The sequence below is a fragment of the Antechinus flavipes genome, chromosome 2 (genome assembly GCF_016432865.1).
Source record: "Antechinus flavipes isolate AdamAnt ecotype Samford, QLD, Australia chromosome 2, AdamAnt_v2, whole genome shotgun sequence".
Lineage (NCBI taxonomy): Eukaryota > Metazoa > Chordata > Mammalia > Dasyuromorphia > Dasyuridae > Antechinus > Antechinus flavipes.
Window position 1 is genome coordinate 102,001,664 of NC_067399.1, and position 25,454 is coordinate 102,027,117.

The 25,454-nt window shown below is 30.7% G+C and overlaps 1 protein-coding gene across 3 annotated transcripts in view; it reads right to left on the reverse strand.

The window, feature by feature from the left end:
- PSME4 (proteasome activator subunit 4) overlaps positions 1-25,454 on the reverse strand; it is a 112,743-nt gene that overhangs the window by 61,410 nt on the left and 25,879 nt on the right. For all 3 annotated transcript variants that reach the window (XR_007950315.1, XM_051975270.1, XM_051975269.1), the window contains exons 4-17: positions 21,100-21,144; positions 17,648-17,797; positions 16,943-17,006; positions 15,889-15,963; positions 14,819-14,941; positions 12,377-12,469; positions 11,537-11,802; positions 9,032-9,218; positions 8,089-8,178; positions 7,540-7,604; positions 7,134-7,284; positions 5,591-5,689; positions 5,323-5,392; positions 4,478-4,545 (exon numbers count right to left, since the gene is read on the reverse strand). Coding sequence is in view for 2 of the 3 variants with exons in the window: in XM_051975270.1 (XP_051831230.1) it covers positions 4,478-4,545; positions 5,323-5,392; positions 5,591-5,689; positions 7,134-7,284; positions 7,540-7,604; positions 8,089-8,178; positions 9,032-9,218; positions 11,537-11,802; positions 12,377-12,469; positions 14,819-14,941; positions 15,889-15,963; positions 16,943-17,006; positions 17,648-17,797; positions 21,100-21,144 (1,546 nt within the window). In the remaining variant the exon portion in view is untranslated. The remainder of the gene's footprint in view (positions 1-4,477; positions 4,546-5,322; positions 5,393-5,590; positions 5,690-7,133; positions 7,285-7,539; positions 7,605-8,088; positions 8,179-9,031; positions 9,219-11,536; positions 11,803-12,376; positions 12,470-14,818; positions 14,942-15,888; positions 15,964-16,942; positions 17,007-17,647; positions 17,798-21,099; positions 21,145-25,454) is intronic.

Genomic DNA, 25,454 nt, shown 5'->3' on the forward strand with positions numbered 1-25,454 from the left:
TTGTCCGCTTGCATTTTTGATTTCCTTCACAGGCTAATAGTACACTATTTTAAAGTCCAACTCTTTTTATATGGCAAATTAACTATTTGGACATGTATACATATGTTGTATTTAACTTATACTTTAACATATTTAAAATGTATTGGTTAACCTGCCATCTGGGGGAAGGAGGGAAAAAGTTGCAATAAAAGGATTTGCAACTGTCAATGCGGAAAAATTATCTATGCATATATCTTGTAAATAAAAAGCTACAATAAAAAAGATAATAAATAATGGCAAGGAGAGAAAAAGAAAAAAAAGAAAAAAGTTCTCCTTTGAAAAGGTTGGAAATGAAATAACACTCATAACTTAGGGAGGTGAAAAGTTCAGAAAATAGGAAGTTTTTGAACCCAGGGAGCTTACATTCTAACAATGGGGTATGCCACAGATAGAGATAACTTTAATACACAATAATATCTGTATCATAAATCAACAAACTTCAGCCCCACTTGTTTTTGTAAGGCCTGTGAGCTAAGAAAGGTTTTTACATTTTGAAATAAATATTTTAAAACAAGCAGTTAACACATGTAAGCCAGGCTCAAATAGACTACCATTACATCAGAGAGATACAAGACAAACTTACCAAATAAGGGAATTAGGAAAGTTTATAGTAATATTCAAAAGGCATAGAAAGAAAGGCATATACTGGGACTGGGTTAACAATGGAACTAGGCTCAAGGAGCAAATCAAAAAGACACAAAAGTAATGTGAAAAATGCTTTAGCAATATAATTGCAAGAAGAGAAATATAATATCTGACAAAAATTACAAAAGCAACATCTAGATATAAGATAAGAATGAAGAGCTCCTGTTTAACATAAAGCTGTATTTTGCTTTTGACAAAGGCAGGAATTATGCTAATGAATACATTTCATTTGGACTTCACAGAATTTTACAGGAAAAAGGGCCATTTGACAAAAATTCACTTCTATAAAGAATCTCTGCTCTAACCATAGTTTTTGCTTCAAGTTGTCAATAGGAGGAGACTCACAATAAGCATCTCATTCTGCCCTAGAATAGATCTAATTATGAGTAAGTTTTTTTTCCTAATAACAAGTTTCAAATTTTCTTCTTTTCAACTATTACCTATTGTTGGTACATGTTATTAATACCAAAAAAACAAGTCTGCTGCGAGTCCAGGAAAATGGAGTACGATAGAGGAACAACACCTGAAAAGTCAACGAAGATGATAACTAGGGAAAATGGGGACACTGGATTTGATAATTAGGAAATTATAAATTAGGGATTTGATAGTAAGGAAATGTAGGGACTGATTATAGACAACTTTCTCAATAAGTTTAGCAATTCAGGGAAAGAAAAAGTTGAAATAGTAGATGGCTGGGATAGAAGAGTTACTAAAACCCATTTTTTTTTCTTTAAAGGAAAGATAAGAATATAATAATCAATTTATTTCATCTCTTTCTATCCCTAATTTGTTAATTTGTATATTGATGATAATTAACACTACTTTGGGAAAAACATACTATTAACTCTAGCATGAGTTATAATTGTTAGACTGATCAGAAAGAACCACTGATAAAGGAGAGATGAAATATAAGAGAGGGATAATTAATACTATAGAGCAAGATAGAAGAAGTGAAAGAGAATAGGATATCAAGAATAAAAGTAAAAGGATTAGTCTTAGTGAGAAGTTGGGATATCTTTTCCAATAAATGATGACATTGACAATATTTAAGGTAGTAACAATGCATGAGGTCTTAATTTCAGAAAAATGGAAGCCCATCCAGGTTTAAAGGTAAGGAAACACTAATTTATGTAGCATTTTAAGAAACATTAGTTTCCTTGCTTGCCTGAAATGCATTTCTATATTAGTTTTTTCTTACAAAAAAATACCTTACTATTTTTATTAATAATTCAAAAATTACAAAATTAAAATGTATTTCTATATACAATAAAAAAAAGAATTAATATGTGAAACTGTTAATTTAGATTTTATACTTTACTTTCAAAACGGTTTCCCTTTTCTATGCTTCCCTCTGTTCTCTTATTTATGACTTTTTATTTGCAAACCTCTCTTTAGGCAGTAGGGCTCCTGATCTCAGAGGCTCTCCAAACTGTTGCTAAATTTAATGCAGATACCTAGTTAGCTCAACCCTACTGCAATGAACAACTTCTGACTTTACATGATACATCTGTCAGCTTAGACACCCTAATAACAGAAATAACAGTTAAGTATTACCTGGCTCATGATACACTGGATTCAATTAGGTTTTTCTTTTTTTGGAACATCTTTAGCAGCAAATTTTAGTAACTAGTAATATAAGTGCTTTCTTTATCATATAAATACTGGGCTTGGAGTTGGCAGACTTGTTTTAGAATCGAAATTCTTCATCTTGGTACCCGTGTGACCGTGTACAATTTATTTATCAAGTCTAAGCTTCAACTGTAAAATGAACTAAATAACTTGGGAGATACCTTGCTATTAAAAAAAAAAAAAAAGGAACTGGAAGGTAACAATAGTGCTAAAATGTGAACTTCTAATTAAATAGCCAAAGGCAAGAAAAAGAAACATATAACATTTTTAAACTAATTGCCAAACATTATGAATCTCTGAACTATAACTTAATGAATTATTTCAGAATTACTCAAAAATAACTTGAAATTATGAAATTACTTCAAGGCTTCAATGCACATATCATCCTGGGAATATCTACTTGTTTCATTTGTACAAACTGATAAAATTAAGCAGATTCCTAATAAATCCTACTCTGTTATCATAATGACATGGTTTACAAAGGTTGTGCTAGCATATTACAAGCTCTGGAATATTATACCAAAATGCAAAGATCTGTCCAAGAGACTTATCAGATGTCCTAGAGCCAGCTAAATACAACACAAGAGAATCCCCATCACCATGAATTTGACCACTAAATTAACTACCATGCTGGTAACCCATGAAAGAAAAACACAAAATGCTCCCAATTCTTTGAGTTCCTCCTATAACAGCAGAATGTCAAGAGATAAGACTATCTATAAACATAGTTTTAGCTTTATAAACTAAATGGCAGATTCCTAATAACAAATGAACTAAGATACTACTAGAAAAAATGAATCATGCCATTATTTTGAAAAATGAAGACATAAGAATATTGCAGCAATTTGGAAAGATGGTTCATTAATTCTGAGAGAATTAAATGAGTTAGTAAAGTTAATTTCACCAAGATAAAAAAAAAATTTCACAGTAATACCTGGTTATCTTACTTTGCTGAATTCATAGTGAGCATAAGCAAAAAGACCATGAGGAAAACTGTACCTTATGCATTATGTGTTACAAAAGATAATGAGAAAGAGAAATTCTCTGAAAATTGACATGTTACTACAAAATAAGTCAACGTATTGATATTCAGTAATGTCGATATGAAGACAGGCAAAGCAGAACACATCAAAAATGCTGGAAAATATTCTTTAGGATTAAAAATCAGTATCAACCTAAATGTAAAACTGGGAAATAAACGCTTGCTAAAAAAGGTTTGCTCCTCTTACATAATATGTGCTGTGTTAAGTCCAAGGATGAAGAAGGGATTCTCTACAGGCAGAGATATCTTACAGATGTTCCTGTTTATAGATGACTTTGTACTGATTGCATCAAGCCTCAGAATACTCTCCTCAGTGAGAGCAATAGCTTCTCCAAAGAGATGAGATTAATAAATGGCACAGTAAAAAGAAAATCTATGAAGAATGCCTATTGTTGAGATTATGATATGCAGCTGAATAAACAACTCAGTGAGTAGTTTAATATACCTTAACAAGACATTGCAAATAAACTATGAGTATGAATTATAACTGAAAGATCTCAAACATTCTTTTAGTGAGCTATTATATTGTTATGAATCATCGAAGACATAATCTCTAAACAATAAAATTTCAGATGTCCCAAAGCTCAGCATGGACATATCGTGAGCAAAAGCTGAAGGCTACTACTAAAGATGATGAAAACATCATAGTGGCACAAAAAGTATTATCAAATACACTCTTCAAAAGAGATAATTAGTCACATGATTAGAGCATGCAATAAAGGATGAAAAGGTTATTATATACTGCATGAGAATCACAGAATATTGGAAAGCTTCCAACATTTTGGACATCTTACCTAGAAGACTGTGGGAGGGGATGGACAGAAATCAGAGAGGATAAAAAGGCATGGATGGCCTGTAAGCTCTATTTTTGGGGACATTGTCACATCTTAATAAACCACAAAACTATTGAAAGCACACTGGAGGCAGAATATAGTCAAAGTAGACAGTAGAATGTAATTCATTTACCTGAATTTATGCACCACACCATACAACTTTCATAATTTTATTACCCCCTTATTCTTTCTAGGATAATACGGCAGCAAAACAAATAATTTTATTGTTGATGCATGAATAACAATTTTTATTTTTTTCTCAAGAAAAGAATGCTCAAAGAAAACATACCTCAGACAAAAGTTGGAGATTCCACAATAATTCCTTATCTAGCTCTTCTTCATTCAAGACATCATCATCTAAAGAAGAAGAAAATGTCTTTAATAAAATATAACGGTTCAAAATTCACATCTAAATTCTCTGTTAAGATTATATATAACCCTGCATTTCTATAAAGACTTCATTTTTCATCTTCTACAAAGTCTTTTCACTTTTCCCTCTCCAAGAAAGATAAAAAAAAGAACTATGTCCAAGTAAATAAAAGCATAAATTAAAAAAAAAAAAAAAAAAAAGGAATCACCATATTCCCCAAGTAATATGTTAATTCTAATTTCCCAAATTAACTTAAAGAAATACCTTTTGGATACCATAATAACATTTCTTAAAGTATCCACTTTGGATTTTGTATTGCATTAAGCAGAGAAATATCTCAAATTGTTAAGAGTTCTAACAAATGCACTTAATGTACATTTCTCAGAATCTTACATTTTTGAGAAAAGACCTCACTGACTATCTGGTACAAACTACATTCAAAATGAATTCCCAAAATATCACACCCAACACATTCAACATCTTCCTAAATAATCAAGGAAGAAAAACCTATATTTCCCAGGACATTCTATTCTACTTTTGAACAGCTCTAATTAAGAATGCTTTCCTGAGATCAGGCCTAAAACTGCCTCTTTGCAATTTCTATTCACCATTCCTACTTCTGTCTTCTTGGGTCAAACAGAACAAATCTATTCTTTCTTCCAATGTAGATGAACTAATTTGCATATAACTACATTGTTTTTAAAAACTAAATTAAAAGTTTATTCACAAAATGAAAACAAAGTCCACAAAACCTTTTGACTCACTTATTGTAAGTTGAGTTATAACACTGCAGCAATGGGGAACAAAGATCTTCAAAGATTCTTCTGGGCAGCACTGAAACATATTTTACAAAGGATTTAAAAAAAGAAGCTGTAAATATCAGGTCACAAAGTAATCACTATTTCAGGAACAAGTATACTAAATAACTATTTTTTAGGACAAGTTTATATTAAAACATAACATCCAGTACAGAGATAAATTATGATCCATAGGACTACATTGTAAGTTTTTAGTTCAAAATCAACAACTAACCTTTACAGCAGCTCGGCACATGTCTGCCACCATGCGACCTGCTACTCTAGTTTCAAATATGTTTGAAACAGCAAAATTAAAAACTTTCTGCAGGGCAACCTGTTAGATGGAAGATATAGTCAACCTTTCTTTAGAAAAGAATAAAATTCCTCATTGAATATAAAAGAAAAATATACATGCATATACTTCAATTATACAAGAATTATTTCAAAATGAGAAAATAAGACTCATTGAATCTTTAAAGAGGACCATCCACAGTAAAACTTTATCAGTTAAAATTTGGGATACCTTCTATAAATATTTTAAACTATTTTATTGTAAAAATTATTTCACATTTAAAAAGTGATATCAAAAAGATGTCAGGGACAAAATTTGGATGTGAAAACTAATTTGAACAAAGCCAAATTTCATGAGATTCAGGGAAGTCACACAAAACTTGGCTGGATAGAGCCAACAGTATGTAGCTGGATGAGGAAGTCAGTATTTTAAATGATATTTTGTGGGAAATGTTTCATTTAACATAAATGTCATGCTGAACGGTTTAGGAATCAATTTTAAAAATAATTAAATAGTACTATGATACTAATAGTGCTAGTATTTAAGATCCCTAGATTAAATTTTAGGCTATGCTAATCAATTTTTATTTCATTATCAAATAAGAGAGGTTTAGATTGAATTTTCTGGTAACTAACATTTAACTGAAGATTTTCTTCTAAAAGCCACAGTCAAAGAAAATTTGCTAAGATCAATAAAAAGATCATTTTTTGCCCCCCTTTTTTGTATAGTAACAACTTTTAAAACCATTCCCCTATACATTGTGAAATTATAACAATAAAACATGATGCTGAAGAAAGAAAATGCACTCCCCCTTCCATGCAGAGGAAGGGAGCAGTAGAATGACTATAGCATATTCTGCCACGACTCAGGTGATAACACCGATTAGTTGTTCTTCCCCTTCCCCCCCCCTCCCCCGCCGGTTTTTTTTTATTTTGTGTTACAAGGGATGGTTCTCTAGGGAAGAGAAGATAAGAGAGTAATTGGAAAGAAGGTGATGAAAAATTAAAAAAAAAAAAAAAAATCACTCATTTTTTAAAAATATATTTGTTTCAGAAAGATATTTTTGAAGATGCAAAGATACCTAGGACTGAGATAGAAGGAAGAAAATGAAATAAAATTTTTGGTAATAAATTAATGAATATTGCATTGCATGCTTTGTGAGAATAACACAAAACATCAGACATTTTTAATAGCTTTAGTTCTAACAAAAAGGTTATTTTCCATAATTTAGTATCAAAATAATACAATTACATTAATCCTGAAGTCAAAAAAAGAATATTAAAATTAACTTTAAAAATTTCAGCAATTTTTATTCCAAATTTTTATCATAGCATGGTTAACCAAAAAAAAAGTTACGCACAAAAATTTTAAAATTACTTAGGGAGCAAGAGGAAGTGAGGAAAAACTTTTAGGTAACTGGGTATCAGAAAAAGTTAAACCATATGGAAATTTATAATTTTACTTTGTACAACAATACTGTCTGTACCTTAAATATCTCATTAGAACATTGGGTGAGTATCGTACTGAAAGTAGAAGAGAGGCCTAATTCCACCAAACTTTCCAAGTGGGTCATCTTTTCAGTTTCTGTCTCCTCTCTTGTTTGTTCCAATGTGCTACTTTCTATAAGTCCAAAACACCTAAAGAATTCAAAGAAAGAATATGTTCAAGTAACTTAAATTGACTGAGTTTTTAAAATAGTTAAACTAGTTTACTAATAGTTCATTAAAAACAAATTGCTCCTCAGAGCATTTTATGAATATTAAAAGATGTTTTATGCACAATTCCTTTGAGAGTGGTTACCAAAGGGACATAGACAGAGCAAGTAAAAAGAATAAGGAATAGATAATACATCCAAATATCAGTTATACTACAAAATTAGGTCACATACTCACCTGTCCATAAATTGTAAGACAAAATCTTCAAATTCAGCTGTAGCAGAGCACAGCTCCTTTTCCACCTATAAGGTTTAACATATACAAACTTTATTTTCTCTGTAAATCAGATAGAACACATTCTGTTTTGTGAAAAAACTCAACAATACAACAGATTGAAGAATACATTATATACACACAATACAGTATTGAATGTGTGAATAAACAAAATTGCACAGTGGGTTTTGAATACCTATCTATTTTTAAAGTTCCAAAAAATACAAAATGAGAAAAAACTCATTCCATATAAATCAAAATTACAATATTTAACTACTTTCATCATAGTCAATATTAAAACAGCTGATTATACATCTAGATATTGAATTATCCTTGCAAGAAATAACAAACTAGTAATAATGATGTATACAATCATCTTACAAGATTTTAAATAAATTTTAATGTTTTAGAGAATTTCTGCATTTTTGTTTAACCTTCATTAAATGTAGAAAAGCACGAGAAACAGAAATTAGTATTCTCTATTTTCTTTTTATAACTAGAAAATATTCTTACTTCTGTGAGGTCATTTCTTTCTTGAAGTACAGATGAACAATCTACTAAAGGCACCAGAGTGGAAAATGTTGCTATAAACTGGAATGTGATCTGTTAGAAGATGCAACAGTTTATTAAGTACACAATTCAGATTTAGATTATAACCATAATATATAATCATATAAGCATAAAAGCTGGATTAATAAATTATCTCCCCCAAAATCCTACAACAATTTTATTTATTGTATTTCATTTAGTTATACACATTTTCTACCTTCATAATCAACTACATTTTAGTATTGTTTCCATTAAGTTCATTCTTTTTTGAACTATGTCTACATTTTATCATGTGCATTCCCAAGCATCCTAATTTTTTTTTTTTTGTAGTGAGGTTACTCCTCTCTTGACTAGAAACAATGAGATTACCCAGAGATAGAATAGCAGTGATGACAGAACTGTGACCAGAGAGAAAGGTGGGCATTCTTAGAAAAAAAAGTCTTACTTTCTAGATGAGGAAATTACGGAGGGTTTATGTTGGTACAACATTTCAAAAACAGGTCTTTCAACAATGTTTCTTTCTGGTTGGAAATTCCAAAGGGGTCACAGAGAAGATAGCTAGACATTGCTATTGCTCAGAACTGAAATCCAGATGCCATAGAAAATATCAATTTTATATATTAAACAAAAATGTCTAATGTATAACTTTCATTGAAATGAACTGACATTTTGAATTATGAACATAGACTGTATGTTGATTTTTAACAATTTTTCTATTAAGGAGAAAGCATGTATTTTATTATTGTTTGCCCACAGATTTATGTTTAGATATTCAATTACATTTCTAAAAAGAATTAATGTTACAAACTTTCACAGGTAACATATTGTAAAGGATCCTTGAAGAGATGTGAAAAGGAATCTGATGATACTCTCATAACTTAACAAGATATAAAGTAAATATGCTCACCATGCATTTACTAAAGTCATTTGGATCCACGCCAGGTAACGCTCTCATCAACAGAGGTAGCATGTGTGTTGGACCTTCAGGAAACCATTTGCCCCCTGACACTAGACTACGAGCTACTCCAATCACACAACTTAAAGTGGCGGTGAGTTGGTGAGGTTCTGTTAATGTCTCTAGGGCAGGATACGTTCTATGATGTGAAACCAGTGATAACAGTGTTAAAAACAATTTTAAATTATCAAAAAGTTAAATTTAAAAAATCATGATACAGTTAAATTTCTAAGAATTTTTCAACTTTTAAACTCTTTATTGCCAATAAAGTAATTTCTTGGTTTAGTTCATTGTTGTTAGACTGAAAAAGTTCATCCAAAGACAAAAATTCTCACCATTATAGGACAGGATGAAAGTTATAAAAACTGTTAAATGTGGCAAAATCACATTATTTTAGTCATAACCTTTCATAATGTGCTTCCCCTCCCTAAAACCCAAATGTAATTTAATATTTGTGGATAATGTTATTTATGGTGGCCAGACATTACAGGGAAATAAGAAGAGGTGGTAGAGATTAGAACACTGATGGAATATGTTATTAGCAACGTATGGGTTTAATTCCCAGAACATATACCAGTGCAACTGAACAAATCAATCAACATGTGCTTTAGTTTCATCACCGTAAAATGACAGGGTTGGATTCAACAGCCTTAAGCTCAAAATCTATAAACAGCAGCCACAATAACAATTGCTAAAAAGTTTTGTATTCTTCTAATAAATGGAAAAACAAAAATATGGTTTGTTTAAATTTACACATACTGTTTCAATGATGATAATACAGAGACACATTATGGAAGACACATTTTGCCTCTGTAAATAAATAAACTGAAAGGAAAACTCAGGTACAATTAAGTTCTGATTAATTTAAATCTTAATAAATTGAATTAGGATTAATATTAAAGGGAAAGTGGTGTTGCATCATTTTTTAAAAGCAGTAGGTATGTCACAAACTAAAAAATGTCTATTAAACTACTGATGAAACAATTTTAACGGTTATATATTCTGCTTCACTCAACCTTAATCTCAGTATATAAAAGTAGAAATAGTGAAGACTAATGAGTATGTTCTATTTAAAGCAAAAATGTTATTTTTGGATAAAAAAGGTTCATTCTGCTTCAACTGTGACTGATCAGCTGCCAAAAAAAAAAAAAAGAAAAAAGAAAAAAAAAAAACACCTTTCAAAGGACAATAATGTAAAAAGCAAAATTTTTAAAAAATGATTGACAGCTTATTCAGCTCTACATCTTCTGGTTTCTCAACAGCAAAGGAAAGAAGATCCAGGAAGCATTTATGTCATCAATAACATATACCCCCCTCCCATTTTCCTCATCTCCAAAACTGGAAAGTTTCAAGACAAAAGTTATCTTTCTCTTCTTTGATCTGTTCCTCTCTTCAGTTGAAATGGGGAAACAGTAGATACCCAGAGCTATGGTGTACATAACTAATGAAAGAATGACTGGGATATCTTGATTTTTAGAGTACTGGTAACTGAAACCCAAAGAATCATAAATAACATCCAAAAGCCTTTCTGTGAACATCATCATCTTCCTACTAGAACTAGGTATTTTTATATATACACGAAATAAAACTGATTTGCATTCTGCATCTTCTCATGAAGCATACAAAATGTTGCAGAATTGAGGTTACTGTTTTAGCTCTGTCCCCGAGCAGTAGGATCCTATATACACATTATATCATTTAACCTATCTGGTTCTCAATTTCCTCATCTGTAAAATGAGCCTTGTACTTAGTGATCTCTATGGCTTCTTTCAGTTATGGAAAAAAAAATAATAACCTCTGGCATGATTCTGGCAAAGATGCTGGTTAAAAAAAAAAATCTTAAAGGTGAACTGTAGAAAAAGGCAAAGCTAAGGGCTCGGTTTGTTTTTCTTTTTTTTCCTTTTGTATAGATTAATGATTTCAGTAATATAGGAGGCTCCCAATATGGACACCACTTCTGCTGACATGGGCTAGTAACTCCTCTGCAATCCAGAATGAAAAACCTAAAGCCCTGAGAGGCAAAATTGCTTTGCCAAAGGTTGAACAGCTTAGCAAGAATTTGATAGAGAAAAGACCTGAAGCTAAATCACATTGACTCCAAACTGATGTTCAACACCATGGTTTTATTATTGATCTCGTATGAAGATACAATTTTGTGGTGAATTCAAGCTAAAAATTGTTCCAAAATATGCAAAAACAATATTTCTAATAAATCAACTCTTTTTCCATCTAATTTTAAAAACCAAACTTCCTTAAAGATCACTGTTACACCATCTATTTTGGGTCTTATTCTCCTATCCAGCCTCTAATGTAGGTAAATAAAGTGAAAAGGCAGACTTGCATGAAACAAATCCCCCCCCCCCCAAAAAAAAAAAAAAAAGAGAGAGAGAATTAGATAATCAGCATGAAAAAAGTCTTCATTGTTGCTTGAATAAAAACAATTCAGTATCAACTTACCTTTCAAGTACAGGTGGAATTACTAACTCTGGTCGCATAAGTGCAAGATTCTGTAGAGCTTGAGCTGCCTCGAGGCTACCTGTTTTGCTGAACATAGCCAAAAGAACAGGCTGAATAATGCATTGTACAAAGTCTGTAACATCTTGATCTGTTAGCTTATGGCTATCAGGCACAGGAGTTAGCCAAGAAGCCTTCTTGTATCGTTCACGATGTAATCGTCTAACAACACTGTTTGGCAATCTCTGGAGTAGTTTCATTAACTTGTTCTGGGGATACATAAAACAAAAAAAAATTTAGTGGAGTCCATATGCCATTTTATAATGAAAAGGGAAATTTCCCCCTAGGCAAATTAAGGTTTTTTTTTAATCATATATTATTATGTATAATATATAAGTTTTTTTTTAAATTACCAAACAAATTTTATGATGGAATAGACAAAACAAGATATATGTAGGTGTTTTTTTAAAATTTACTTTGCAAAACACTTTGAATTATATGATTTCTAAAAATTTAGAGATTCTGGGTGATCAGTTCACCCCAATATCAGAGTTTACAATGTACAAATTAAAAAAATCTATGCCCTTAAACTATTCTAGACTGTTAAAAAATTTTTAAATTTCACAATATTTTCTAAGCAATTCATTTCTATCTGAAGTATTATTTATAGCGATCTACTTTGTACTTAATCATTTACATCATCAAAATACTGATATAAAATAGAAAAACTATGTTTCAGATAATACGAGGTTAAATGACAAAATATTTTCAAAAATACTGAATACAACTTTTAAAAATAAAATAGCAAAGCCACATTCCTGGTGAATTCTTAAAGATCCTTACCAGCCAGCGACCATTATTTGAAGGATGGTAGAAAGATGCAATGCTGTTAAATAGACCAGTCAGGTGCTTTTGCACTAACTTACTTGGTCCACCCTGTTCAAAAGAACAAGTTCAATATTAATGCTTACACTATAATACACAGACAGACAAGACACACACACAATGGAGTTAATCCCAAATTTAATAAACCCAATATTAAATTCAGTTCCTCCATATAGATATAATTCACTACATGTGCAAATAATGTCACAAAAATGACTCCATAAAGATCAATTATTGGTTCAGTTTTTCTATTTGGAAAAATATCCAAGAGTAAAATTTTATATTGAAATTTGTGACATTTACCTTTCACTGCATGATAGGAAAATAAATTAGACACTTAATAATAGTATATTAAATGATCAGGTTTGATTAAGTCTGGTTCATGAGAAAAGTTGGATGGTATTGATTTATTTAATTTGAAGAAAATATTAAAACATGATTTTTTTTACAACTAAATGTTTTAGTACTCTAACTTCCAAACATAAACTATCAAAGCCTATTCTAATTAAATATGAAAAATATTTTAAATTATTTGATGCACTTGAAAGAGAAAGTGCTAGCCTAAAAGACACATAGCTATCTAAAAGAAAAAGTAGCTTCTGCTATTCTGGTGTATTAAACTATAATAATATTAGAAGAGGTATTGACTACTAATTCTCTTGCAAAATGTAGTAAATCGCCTTCATTTGTTATGAGATACAGTGAGCAAAATACATTGTTCCCAAAGTTTTATGCAGCTTTTTAGTTTAATTTTAAGTAAATAAATGTATTTAAAATTATTTAATTTTTACTGGACATAAGGAAGACAAGAGATTCCCATTCCATCTCTAATTACAAGACATTAGAACTATCATATTCCTGAGATAATTTATAATCTTTAATATAACTTTATTTTATGTATTTGGAAACTGAGCCCCAAAGTAAGGTCTGTCAGCTACTTAGATGAAGAAGTGTTGACCTGAACCCAAGTTTCTTAATTCTCAATCCAAGATTCTTAGAAATGCAATTTTAAAAATGAGGGAAGAACAAAAAGCAAAGCATGACAGATGAATTCTTTTGAATATACTTTAACCAAGTAATTTACACTTAGGGGCTGATTTTCAGAATAATCACATATATTTCATGTAAATAGACTATAGATACAGAAATGAGGTTTTCAATATAATTTAAAGGGAAGGGCAAAATATACTGTGAACAACATATACAAAATGACATCATGGACATTTATATATGAAAGCTTATGTGAAAGATGAAAAACAAACAAGGTAATTTTGAAGAAGGAAGGGGACAGAAGATGAGGAAAAACTTCACATTGGAGGGTAATGCTTATGCCGAGTTTGAAAGAAGGCTGGGTTTTCTGAGAAGGTAAGGAATAAAAGCATTGCTAATATGGGGTAGAGCCAATGCAAAGTTACAGGAAATGGAATGGAATGTGTAAGAAACAGTAAAAGGGCCAGTATGTTTAGACTATGGCATGCAGAAAGATGAGTCATGTATAACGCTGGAAAAGTAAGTTGTGAAAAGCTTTAAATGACAGTTTATATGTCACTGGAGTTCATTAAGCCAAGAAGTAAAATAGTAAGAATTGTACTTTAGGAAAATCATTTTGCCAGTTGTGTGAAGGATGGATCAGAAAATGGAGAGACTTAAGGCAGGAAGACTAATTAGAAAACTATTTTAATAGTTTAGGAGAATGATAATAACGGCCTAAATAAGAATGGCGGCTATGTGAATAGATAGAATAGATGCAAGAGATGTCATCAAGTCAGAAATGAAAGGTGAGTTTGGGGAAAATACAAATTCTGTTTTAAGAGACACATTGAATGTGAGATGTCCAAAAAAAAAAAAATCTATCTATTTGAAATGCCCAACAGTAATTGAGTATGTGGGCTGAAAACATGAAAGAGAAGCAGCTAGAACTGAAAAAAAAAAAAAAAATTTAAAATTTACTTTTCTTCCAGAGCCAACTAATTTATTCCATTAAACCTTTTTTTCAATTTGTTTTCTTAATTTATGAATTAAGGTTCTGATGAAATCAAATGAATTGTAAGATTAAAAAAAGCATTAGGCTGCTAAGAGAAGCCTTACTATCTACTAATAATATCACTTCTCTGAGCTTGATTTTCATGAAGTATAAAATCAAAAGCCTGAATGAAATACTTAAGGTTGCTTTTAGCTTTATAAATGTAAGTTTCTATTGCTATAATCAACAAATCACTAAGTATTACAATTAGTGCAACTATGAACTAATAAGCTTCATGTTCTGCCTAAATGCCATGCCATTCTGAAAATACGACATTACTATTGAGCCTCAAATTAAGTCACTAAAACAGTTTTTAATATGCTTATGGAATTTTTATGTTAATGACACACAATATTTTAGCTGAACATATTACAAACCATCATGGCAGTGATCCATACTACTGCATGCCCTATATCATAAGCATTTGTTAAGAATCTTGGAACTAAAACTTGATTGCTTCCCACTGGGAGATTCAAACTTCTGAGAATTCTTGTAAATATCTGTTTATTTAGGAAGAGAGAAAGAAGGTAATAGTAAATATCTGTTCATATTAAAAAACAAATAGTAAATCTAGATTAAAATTTCATCACAGTTTATTTTAGCAACTAGGAAAAATTGGGGAAAATGATCACAAAATACAATTCCTCATATAATAAAATAACATTTTGGCACCAAGTACATAAAGCAAATCACAATCCTAAATTCACTTAGCAGAAATTTTCAGTATTAAAATTGAGTTTTTTGCAGAATTAAACATGCATCATCCACAGTGACGTGGAACATAAGATACAAAGTAGCCAAAAAAATCTTATTTTCTAATATATACATTCATTTATTGATTACCCTTTCTCAGTACTATTAAAATCAAAGTTATTCAGGTGAATGACCTCACAAACATATATTGAAAAGAAGCAATGACTGCAAAACTAAATTTAATTATTTTCTCAGCCTATGACCTTAGTTACCTTCCTCTTTAAGCTTAGTGTTTGCCACCTCATTACTTCTGCTACAAGAAACAACCACAATTTTTGGATGAGTTTAAGAAAAAATAATGCAAATCTACTCATTCTAGGTTGCAGAAAAAGAAATGTCACCCAAATAGAAATCAAGCATTTTCCTGTTGTTGCCCTTTTCCCTGTCTCAAGAAAACTGCCTTTTAAAGAAAAACAAAAAATACATGATCTTATTGATGAGTAATACCTTGGACTTAGGAGGAAGTTTAGATAATAGACCCTCCCCGCAAATACCTCACTCTGAATCAGCATCCCAACAGAAGTTTCTAGAATTCAAAAACCTCAAAACTTTTTTTTTTTCTTCACAAATCATACATAGACAAGTAGATTTGAGAAGTGTTTCAAAGTATTGTTTAATTTGTAAAGGAAGACTTTATAAAGTAATAATTATCTCAAACAGATTTGGTAGTCATTTTATAACTAGATTTTCTTACCTTTGGTACATATGGATCCCAATCTATGTACCCTATATTATCTGTGGCCAAACGAGCAAAGAGATTTACTAGTTGCTGAAAATAAATGAAAAGGGAGACATAGTTCAATTGTGTGTATTGTCAGTGTGTTCAAGAAGATTTGAAAGAATCACAGTAACAAAAATGAAACAACATTGTGCAATTATATGACTAAATATTGTCTCAGATTAGTTAAGAAAACGCAACTCTCTCCCTGAATAGTAGAGATGGGAGATAGCAATGTGTAAAGTTATATACACTCTCAGATATGGCTGATGTGCTAACTTGCTGAACTACTTTTTTTCCTCTCTAACTTTTAAAATAGTTTTTATAACAGATGGATCTCCAGGGAAGTTAGAAAGGAATAGCCAGAAACTCATGTGATAAAAAAAAATCAGAAGGTATCAATAAAAATTACTTCTAAGAAAGAACAACACCTAATTCTAATCTTATTCTGATTCTTTAAAAAATCACTTTTCTTTTTATTCGTTTCTATTTTTCTTCAATAATAATTAAATTTTGTTTTCTTTTTATTCTCATCAATAATAATTAATTGTAATGATGGCTTATTTTCACAGTTTTTATATAGGCTGAAGTTCACCAAAACTAAATTTAGAAATTTAAACATAAATTGAAACCTTAAATTTCCATTTTTAAGGGAAATACTTTACTACTTTAAAATTAGTTGTAATTTTAGACATATAAATACTTCTAAAATCACAGCTTGGAATGCAAACAGAAATAATCATCAAATCTAATTCAACAAGAATTCAGTAAATACCTAAGTGGCTACTGTGGATACAGAAAGTCTATGACAGTCCTAGTTTCTATCTGTCATAACATTAATTATATGCTGATTAGTGTTGTGAATTAAAAAAAAACAACAATAAATCAAAGCTATTTCATTGATTTAGAAAAAAAGAGGAGAAAAAAATTGAGATTTATTTATGACATGGCAATGTCAAATTCTAAAAAATGAATTTGTTCAGATTTATTGTTACTGGAATGGAAAATGGAAGGAAAAATGAAAACTCACCCCCTCCCACTGTGGGAGATTCTGCACTGAAACCCAAAGGCCAATTAACTCATCAAACCAAAGCCTGTAGAAGAAAATGTTTTCATTAAGTATCAAAGTTTTTAGCCAAGTTCTTTGAATTAAAAAAAAAAGTTACATAGACACAGAGATTGGGGGGCTGGGGGGAATTCTACATAATAATTTAAAAACAGTCTTGAAAAATTACACAGCCACTCCAGTGTTTGGGAGCACTTTTTGAGAGTTCCCTTCCTCTTTGTTCTTCCATCAATGAATGAACTGGATATCCAGGATGTGTACCCTTAAGAAACATTTATTATCTCTTAAGGATAAGGGATATATAAAGAGTGGGTAGAGCATGAAACATGGAATAGAGGAAGTATTATTTTCTGAGGAGAAATTTTGTCTAATATAATGCTTAACTGATACACTGTTAGCATCCAAATCACAATTTTATTAAAGGATTTTATCAATTCATTATATAATTAAGTAGCATACTAATTTTGTTTTATCCAGTATGAGTTTTTTACTTCCTTAGTAATACAATTACTAAATAGCTACTGAAATTTTCTATTTAAATGGTTTTAAATATTATCTTATTTTAATTTTGACATAATTAAGCAAGCTTTTTTTTTAATCTAACTTTTTTTTTTAATTGGCATAATACCATTACAGACATTAGCCTTCCATCCTCATAGATATACTTACTTAAAACCTTTATGATGAAGTTCTGGAGGGAGAGAGGTAGGAAGAAATATTTCAAAATAAGTGATAGCCTTCTGCATTGTAACATCAAAAGGACACATTAAAGGCCGCCATTCTTCCAACATCTCTGCTGTAGCATCCTCAGGAAAGTACCTAACAAAGCAGAAAAATTTTACCTATTTTATACTTATGCATATAAGCATCTTAACAGTAAAGTATGAAGGTGCTTCTTTGAACATCTAACAAAAATATTACTACATAATTTGGCAAGCTGGTAAATGTGTTAATGGCTAAAATCATGTCTTGTGAAATTTTATCTGTACAGTAATAGTCCTAGAAATTTTGTTAATATCCCCATTGAATTATTAAAATTATGTTAAGCTTAAGTTGCAAAACAAAAATAAAAATACAAGTTTAAAACTAAACTTTAAGGTTAGCCTGTGAGAAAAAATTTCATAGAAGTAAACATTTAGAAACTGCATCTCTCTATTTCTTGACTAATTCCACAGAGGTTATGTCCTACTGAACGAAACTCACAAATTCTATTCAGAAATTCATTATTTAGCTACGTTTAAAAATTCCTTTTCCACTTCATTTTCTAGGAACATTAAGCTCTATTACAAAATCTAAGTAAGAGAAATATTTCCATTAGTGAAATACTAGGCAGTTTTCTGAGGTAGTGAAAACTGATAAAGTTAAATTGTGACCTAGAGACACACATATATAAAGGGAGACCAAGGAAAGATAACTTCTAATAAAACTTATATTCAAAAATTACCCCAAAATAGTAATTTTACCCAAAAGTAGTAACAAAGCTAATAAAGAAAATCTTGATTTTTGGCACTACTCAAGGGGAAAAAGCTGAGGAACCATCCCAGCCATAAATGGGGGCTACTTAATATCAACTACTTAAAATTAAGATGTCTCTCAATTATTTAAATGACCATGGTCCATTACATAAACTTGAACCTTACACTTTTATATAGAAAATATTTTAGCTAGTAATATGTGATGGAATTTCTTTGTTGTACTTATTTTGGATTTCATTAGCAGAAACCAATACAATTATTTGAAGTTACTTTCAATACTGTAATCAATATATGCACGACTTTGAACAACGTGAACAACACAAAAGAGATATGTCATAGCCCATAGCTGTTGGGAACAATTCTACTATCTACTATTCAGAGCTATAAATCTACTGCTACAATTTTTTGGCTTTCTGCAATACAAATAACTTTTGGAAAGGTTCCTTTTTTTCCACTTAGACCAATGGACTCTCATTTATGTCTGAAATCACTTGTAATTGCAATTAACCAAGAGAAATAACTGCTTTATCCCCTACAGAGTTTAGCATAATCTTTAAACACAAAAATTACAATAGTTAAGAAACATAGGCTATATGTGAAACATATATAAGCTTAGATTTGAATATCAATTAATGAGAGATGATTCATCTGATTAGCAGACCTATACTGGGGCTTTTGAGAGTAATTAAGTTTTATCAAACTTAAGCCAACTGAATTTTTGGATGCTAAATCAATTTTAATTGTATCAACACACATATAACTCAAAATAAAGACTGCAGAACATCTACATTTCTCATATACTTCTTCAACAACTACACACATAGAACTCTTATTTTAATGAACGTGACAGGAATTGTAAAATTGCTATGTTACAGCCAAATTTTGTTACAGTAAAATTCTATTAGAAAGGCACAAAGAAAAATATGTTTCTTAAACACTGAGGAATTAAAAAAGGCTATTCTAAAGCAGTATTTCTAGAAAGAACATTTAAAAATAGTTTAAATGAAATTTAAACTATTTTTCAAAAGACTGCCTAATTTTGGTTTTGTAATTTGGGCAGGGTGTTATGGTCAAGAATGTTTCCTCACTACGGAGGCTATAAAATGATATGACATCCATTAGTTAATATAGTATGGCTCTCAGAGCTCATTGGCTAACAAGCAGTCTAAAACATCATGCATTGCTTTTTGTTTTATGTATCATTTGGTACTTTTAGTTTTATATAATTCACATTTTAGTTTGTTTCTATCTCTTGCCCCTTTCTAATGGGAAGGTTAGTCTTTGGCCCAGCTTCCAAGGCCTGTCATAATCTAATACAACCCTATTCATTCAACTTAATTTCTTACTCCATAGGAAAATATATATGAAAAGGTTATATTTTTTTAATTTTCCATTTCTTCAACAAAACCTTCCCTAATTATTCTCATCCCCCTTCCCTCATGTTTTTTTCCTCTTAATTTCTACTATATCTATATTGCAAATTTTACTACTGTATTTGATTACATACAGGGTTGATTGCTTCCTAATTGTTTTATGACATTACTCTTACAGTATCATAAACTCTTTAAGGGCAAAAACCAATTCAAAGGCTTTTCTGAAAATGCACTCACAGCTCCTATGACACTGGCCCCAATCAATCAATTGAATATAGTAAATGCTATACAGACTTATGGTTCATTAGATACACAGAATGTTTCATTCAATAGAACTTAATTAATCCACGTCAGCAAAACATTTTCGGAATGAGTCACTGGTAAAGACATGGAAAAAGTTATATTATTTAGAACTAGATGTTATTATGATATTTAAATTGAATTCTAGTTTAACTTTATATTTTTAATGCTATAAGCAAATGATATTTTTCATTTTAGAAAAATCATAATTTAAAATAAGTAATATTTGCAATCAGACATCTCATAGAGAGGAAGTATAATGGGAGAAACTGACCCAACTCACCAACTGCTCTTCATCACTCACATTTTTAGCACGAAATTATAGTTCTCTGTATGGAAAATATATGTGATCTAAATGACAAAGAAATAAGAACTACACTATAGTGAAACATCTGGGGTTAAATTATTTAACATGATGTGGCTCTATAACTTAAATGTATAGATAATAATAACAAGTCAATTTAGTGAAGTAGTTATAGGTGTTTCTTTTACTTTGGGGTAATGGTAAACAATGGCTATGCCTACACAATACCAGACATCAAAATGAAAACTGAAAAATTCTGAAAAAATATGAGTGTCTTGTCCTTAAACATCCAGCTATTAAACAACATCGATTCCTAATGTAGTACTAGACAAACAATAAAAACTTGGTGAACCAATATAATTTACTGGATTTTCTGATTGTCATTTGGGATGTTTCTGATATGTAGACATTGGTGTATATTATGTACAATGCTGGCATTTAAATATAGTCCATTCTATTTTTAAAAAATTATTTACTGATTGGTTAAAAGAATGAAGAACCCAATAAATTTGCTCTGCCTATTTGTATCTTTTTAGGAATTATTTAAACCTTTTACTGAAAAATGCAATACTCAAATACTTAATATTCAAAATGCAATAGCTATTAGAGGGAAAAAGCACTAAACTAAAGCAGATATTATATAAACACTAAAGTAAAAAAGTTACTTACGGTCGGCAGCTTTTCACGAGTGTTTTTAGAACATTTTCTACAGAACTGGGGGGGGAAAGCCATTGAATCAATTAGATTGAGGTATTTTAAAAACAACATAATTAATTCAATAAACAAAAGACTGAATTTTAAATCTATGGTGACACTGATGCAATTAGACACCATCTGTTTACATGCAATAACTAATCCTTTAGGCATTTAGGCATAATCATAAAAATGAAAACTTAGTTCTTAAATCTACTTTTTTCTCTTCCCTGCTATTACATGCAAGGAAAAACTAATCCAGTGGACAAAAAAAAAAAAAAAAATCACTTTTATTCTTTACTAACAATCTCCATATCTAAACACTGCATATGGCATACAGACACCAACACAGTCCATCAAGGACACAACAGTTTTAATTTTGAAACCTAATGGCTAGTTTTCAGTGAAGTCTCTACATAAATAAGAAATTACAAACATATCAAAATCTGCTGTGCATGCATTTATATTTATTGTCCCGCAAAAAGGAACTTTTTTTCCCCTGTAACCTGACCAGGTAACTTTTCAAGACTCTGTTACTTGCTAACAATGACAAATGTTTATCAAGAATAATATTTATTTAGCTAATTTAATCTGAAGGGCTTAACCAATGTTCTAAATAAAAAAAATGATTAACATGTTCATCTATCAGGTAGAGATTTGTAGGTAATTTTTTAAAACCTGCAACCAATGTTGCTTTATTTTTTTAAGTTACAGCATCCTTTCATTAATATATATTATCAGGTTTTTATTGAAAATGTGATTATAGCAGCTGACACTAGAGATAAAATATACCCTATTAGTAACAAAATATCGAAGGGTAAATAATAAGCAGATTCTAACCTATGTCTAAAGGGATAGTCAAGGACTTTGATCTGAAATCTTACAGTTGTTATGTCACTTGTAATACAAGATATCTATCTATATGTGTGTAAATGTATATACACACATAAGCATAACATAAACATAAAAGAATTAATTCTCATAATTTTTAGTATTTATTTATTTATTTTGAATCAGGGAAGTATTATCAGGTAATTTCCCCAAATGAAAACTTGAAGTTCTTACAGAAATCTGTATTAAATAACATTCAATAATACACAAGTGACATGAAAGTTTATCCAATTTTCCTAAAAAGTTAAGAATAAATTTGAGATATCCAAATAACAAAATCACAAATAAAATGAAGCAGACATATAGCATAATCACAAGAGATGTGAAACTTTGATTTCCATTACTTGAAGAGATACTTTCCTTTAAAACTAAAGTACTATAAGATTAAACAAACTCTTTAGTAAACCTGGATACATCTCTGATAAAATTAGGTTCTGAAAAAGAAAAGAAGGCCACAGCCAGAGAGCCATCATGGAACATTTCCCATATAATTTTTGGTTGATTTTGCTATAAAAGAGAATGCATTCTCTTTGACAAAAGGCTAAAAAATTCAGAAAGGCAGAAAAATGGTGATGAAGAGTTTAGTTTACAGGTCCCCAAGACTATTTGTTTTTCTTGGTAGACAGCCAGACTTTTCAATTAGATTTAAAATACCTGAGGGCAAAGGATGCTGAGGTTTATACCTTTTTAGAACCCCTAAAATTGCCTAATGTCATGCTGGATACAGAGCAGACATCCAATACATTTTGGTCAACCAACACAAGTCGAAGGTAGTGAATTTTAATCAAGATTGTTAGTCCTTCTCCTAGTTTATAACATAAAGCTAAATTTGGAAATTACCTAGAGAACTAATAAGATTTCATTATAGAGGAAAGAAGAGAATCATCCAGGTTCCTAGTCAAATAAAATATTATGAGACACTTTAAAAAAAAATTCTAGAATGGCAAAGTGAGGGAATAAATGGGTAACACTTATTCAACAGGTCAGAGCATAACACAATGTACAAAGTGTTTAAAAATATTTCTTCAAATTGGTTTTACTGCTTTTAGATAGATAAATGACATTTAAAAGTGGCCTAGATGCCATACAATTATCCTACTGTTTCCATTACAGTAATTTTGTTAGTGCACCAGCAGTCTTTTTACATGTTTTCATGCCACTGAATAAAGAAGATTAAATAATTCTAAAGAGGCAGTCACTGGATGCTGCATGGTTTTTCTCTCTGCCCCATTTTAGAAAGGAAGGCAGCTAACTATTATTTGGTGACTGCCAACACAACAGAAAAGAGTGAGTTATGTGTGAATGTGATTAATTTCCTCCAAATAAAGCCAATTTACAAACCCATCCTTACATAAAATGTCTGTATCATTGGATTTAGGTTCTTTATCCAGAAAAGGGTACAGTCTCTCTAACCTGTGATATCTGTATATTGACCTTTTGTGATTCTTGTAATCTCTCAAGATGGAGGGAACAATGTTTCTGTTTAAAAATAAAATAAAAGGTTAAGGCTAGATGCTACTGTTTATATTTCACTAATTTTTAAAGGAAGTGAAATATATCACAATATGTTTTTCCAAGAGTTGGAAATTTATTTTATGACAATGAAGACGTAATTCTAACTTCCACTCTTTTGATGATGATGATGGTATTATTATTAAAAAAAACAATCTATGCAATAACTAGGGAAAACAAGCTTTTTGCTTTATTGGTGAGTGCCCCCACATCACATTTTCTCTCACAAAAGTTATGTTAAAATTAAAAGAAAACAATCCCCTTCAAACAATACTTTACAAATAAATTTGGTACTATTATGAATTCCTTTAGGAAGTCATCAAACTTAATGCCATATCTCCAACAAATGAGTGACTACAAAGACAGTCCCTTCTATCAGGAGCAGGCTTATGGAAGTGGGCTAAACCAAACTTGAAGGTCTCTGCTTCCTGAGAGATCTACCTTCTAAGCCCCTGAAACAAAGTTTATTTTCTAAGCTCAAGTGTAGAATTTGATGGCTATGTGACCATCACAAATAACATTCAAATCTCAAGGAGATCTTACACATATCCAGAGCAATTTTTGGTTTCACTACCAATTCTGCACTTGATCTTTGCTTAAGAGAAAATAAATGCACATAGGGTAATATTGGAAATTCTAGTTTTGCTACAATCAATTCATATTTCCCTTAATTCTCTTATGACTTAACATAGTTACTACTCACACAATCTTCTCCATCAAGCAATTTCCAAACACTTCATTTTGAAGAAGCGTTCACTTTGACATGCTTTTTCTAAACCTAAATGGACACCAAGTCCTACCAAAAGTTAATTAGTCAAACATTATCCATTTTACATTTAAACCTTCAAATTCTGATGTTTGTCAGTTTAATTAGCAGGTAGCCATTTTCCAACTGCCACTTCACACAAAATATAGTTCTAAATAATTCCACTATTAGAAAGGTTTAAATACAGTGCGACATTCTCATCAACAGTGGTGTAATGTTAACATTGGTTTTTCATTACAATTATTTATAGGAAAAAAAGTTATACCTGTGTGACACGTGTTATAATATAACCAACCAAACATGCAAAAGAAACATAGTAATAATCCTTACCACCTATGTAAAACATTAAGGACAATTGTTTTAGGTGAAGACAAGCCTGGTCGACTTGAACTGAATATGAAAAAAGAAATATGTACAGAAAAACTTTAATGAAGTCTTATTTTTTTTAAAGACCATAATCGCAGCAATGACAATTTATGGAGGAAATGCTTATATCTTGGCAACAATAAAATACTTAATTTTTAATCTCCAAATAAATATACAAAAATGAAAATACAATGTTCCCAAAACACCATGTGAGAACTAATCGCACTGCCTATCAGTAAATAGCTTTGCACTCTATTTTAAACTGTGGTTGTAATGGAAAGACTAGAGGACTTAGAGCTTAAGGACCCATGTTCAAAACCTAGCTCTACTGATCTGAACACTTGTTTCTTTATCTCTAAAATGAGGACATGGGACTCTTTTAAGGTCCCTTTTTAACTGTGAATTCTATGGAATTACCATAGAACCATTAAAGAAAATATTTGTTTCATTCTATTAGATCAGTGGTTCTCAAAGTATGGTCTAGAGAATCCTAGGGATCTCTGAAACCCTTTTAGAGGGTCTACAAATTCAAAAACAGTTTTTATTTCCAATACGGTAAATGTCTATAAATATAATCCAGATAAACAAAAACACTTTGGAGAGATCCTCAATAATTTTTAATAGGATAAAAATACTGAAAACACAAGTTTGAGAACCACTGTATTAGATTAACACTGCAGTTAGAAATCTTGAGTGCACGTCTGGCAATAGCTTAAGTTCAAGGATATAGCTTTTCCAGGAAACTACACATGTAAGACAAGAATGTGTCATTCTCAGGTAGTATGTGAAGAAGCAA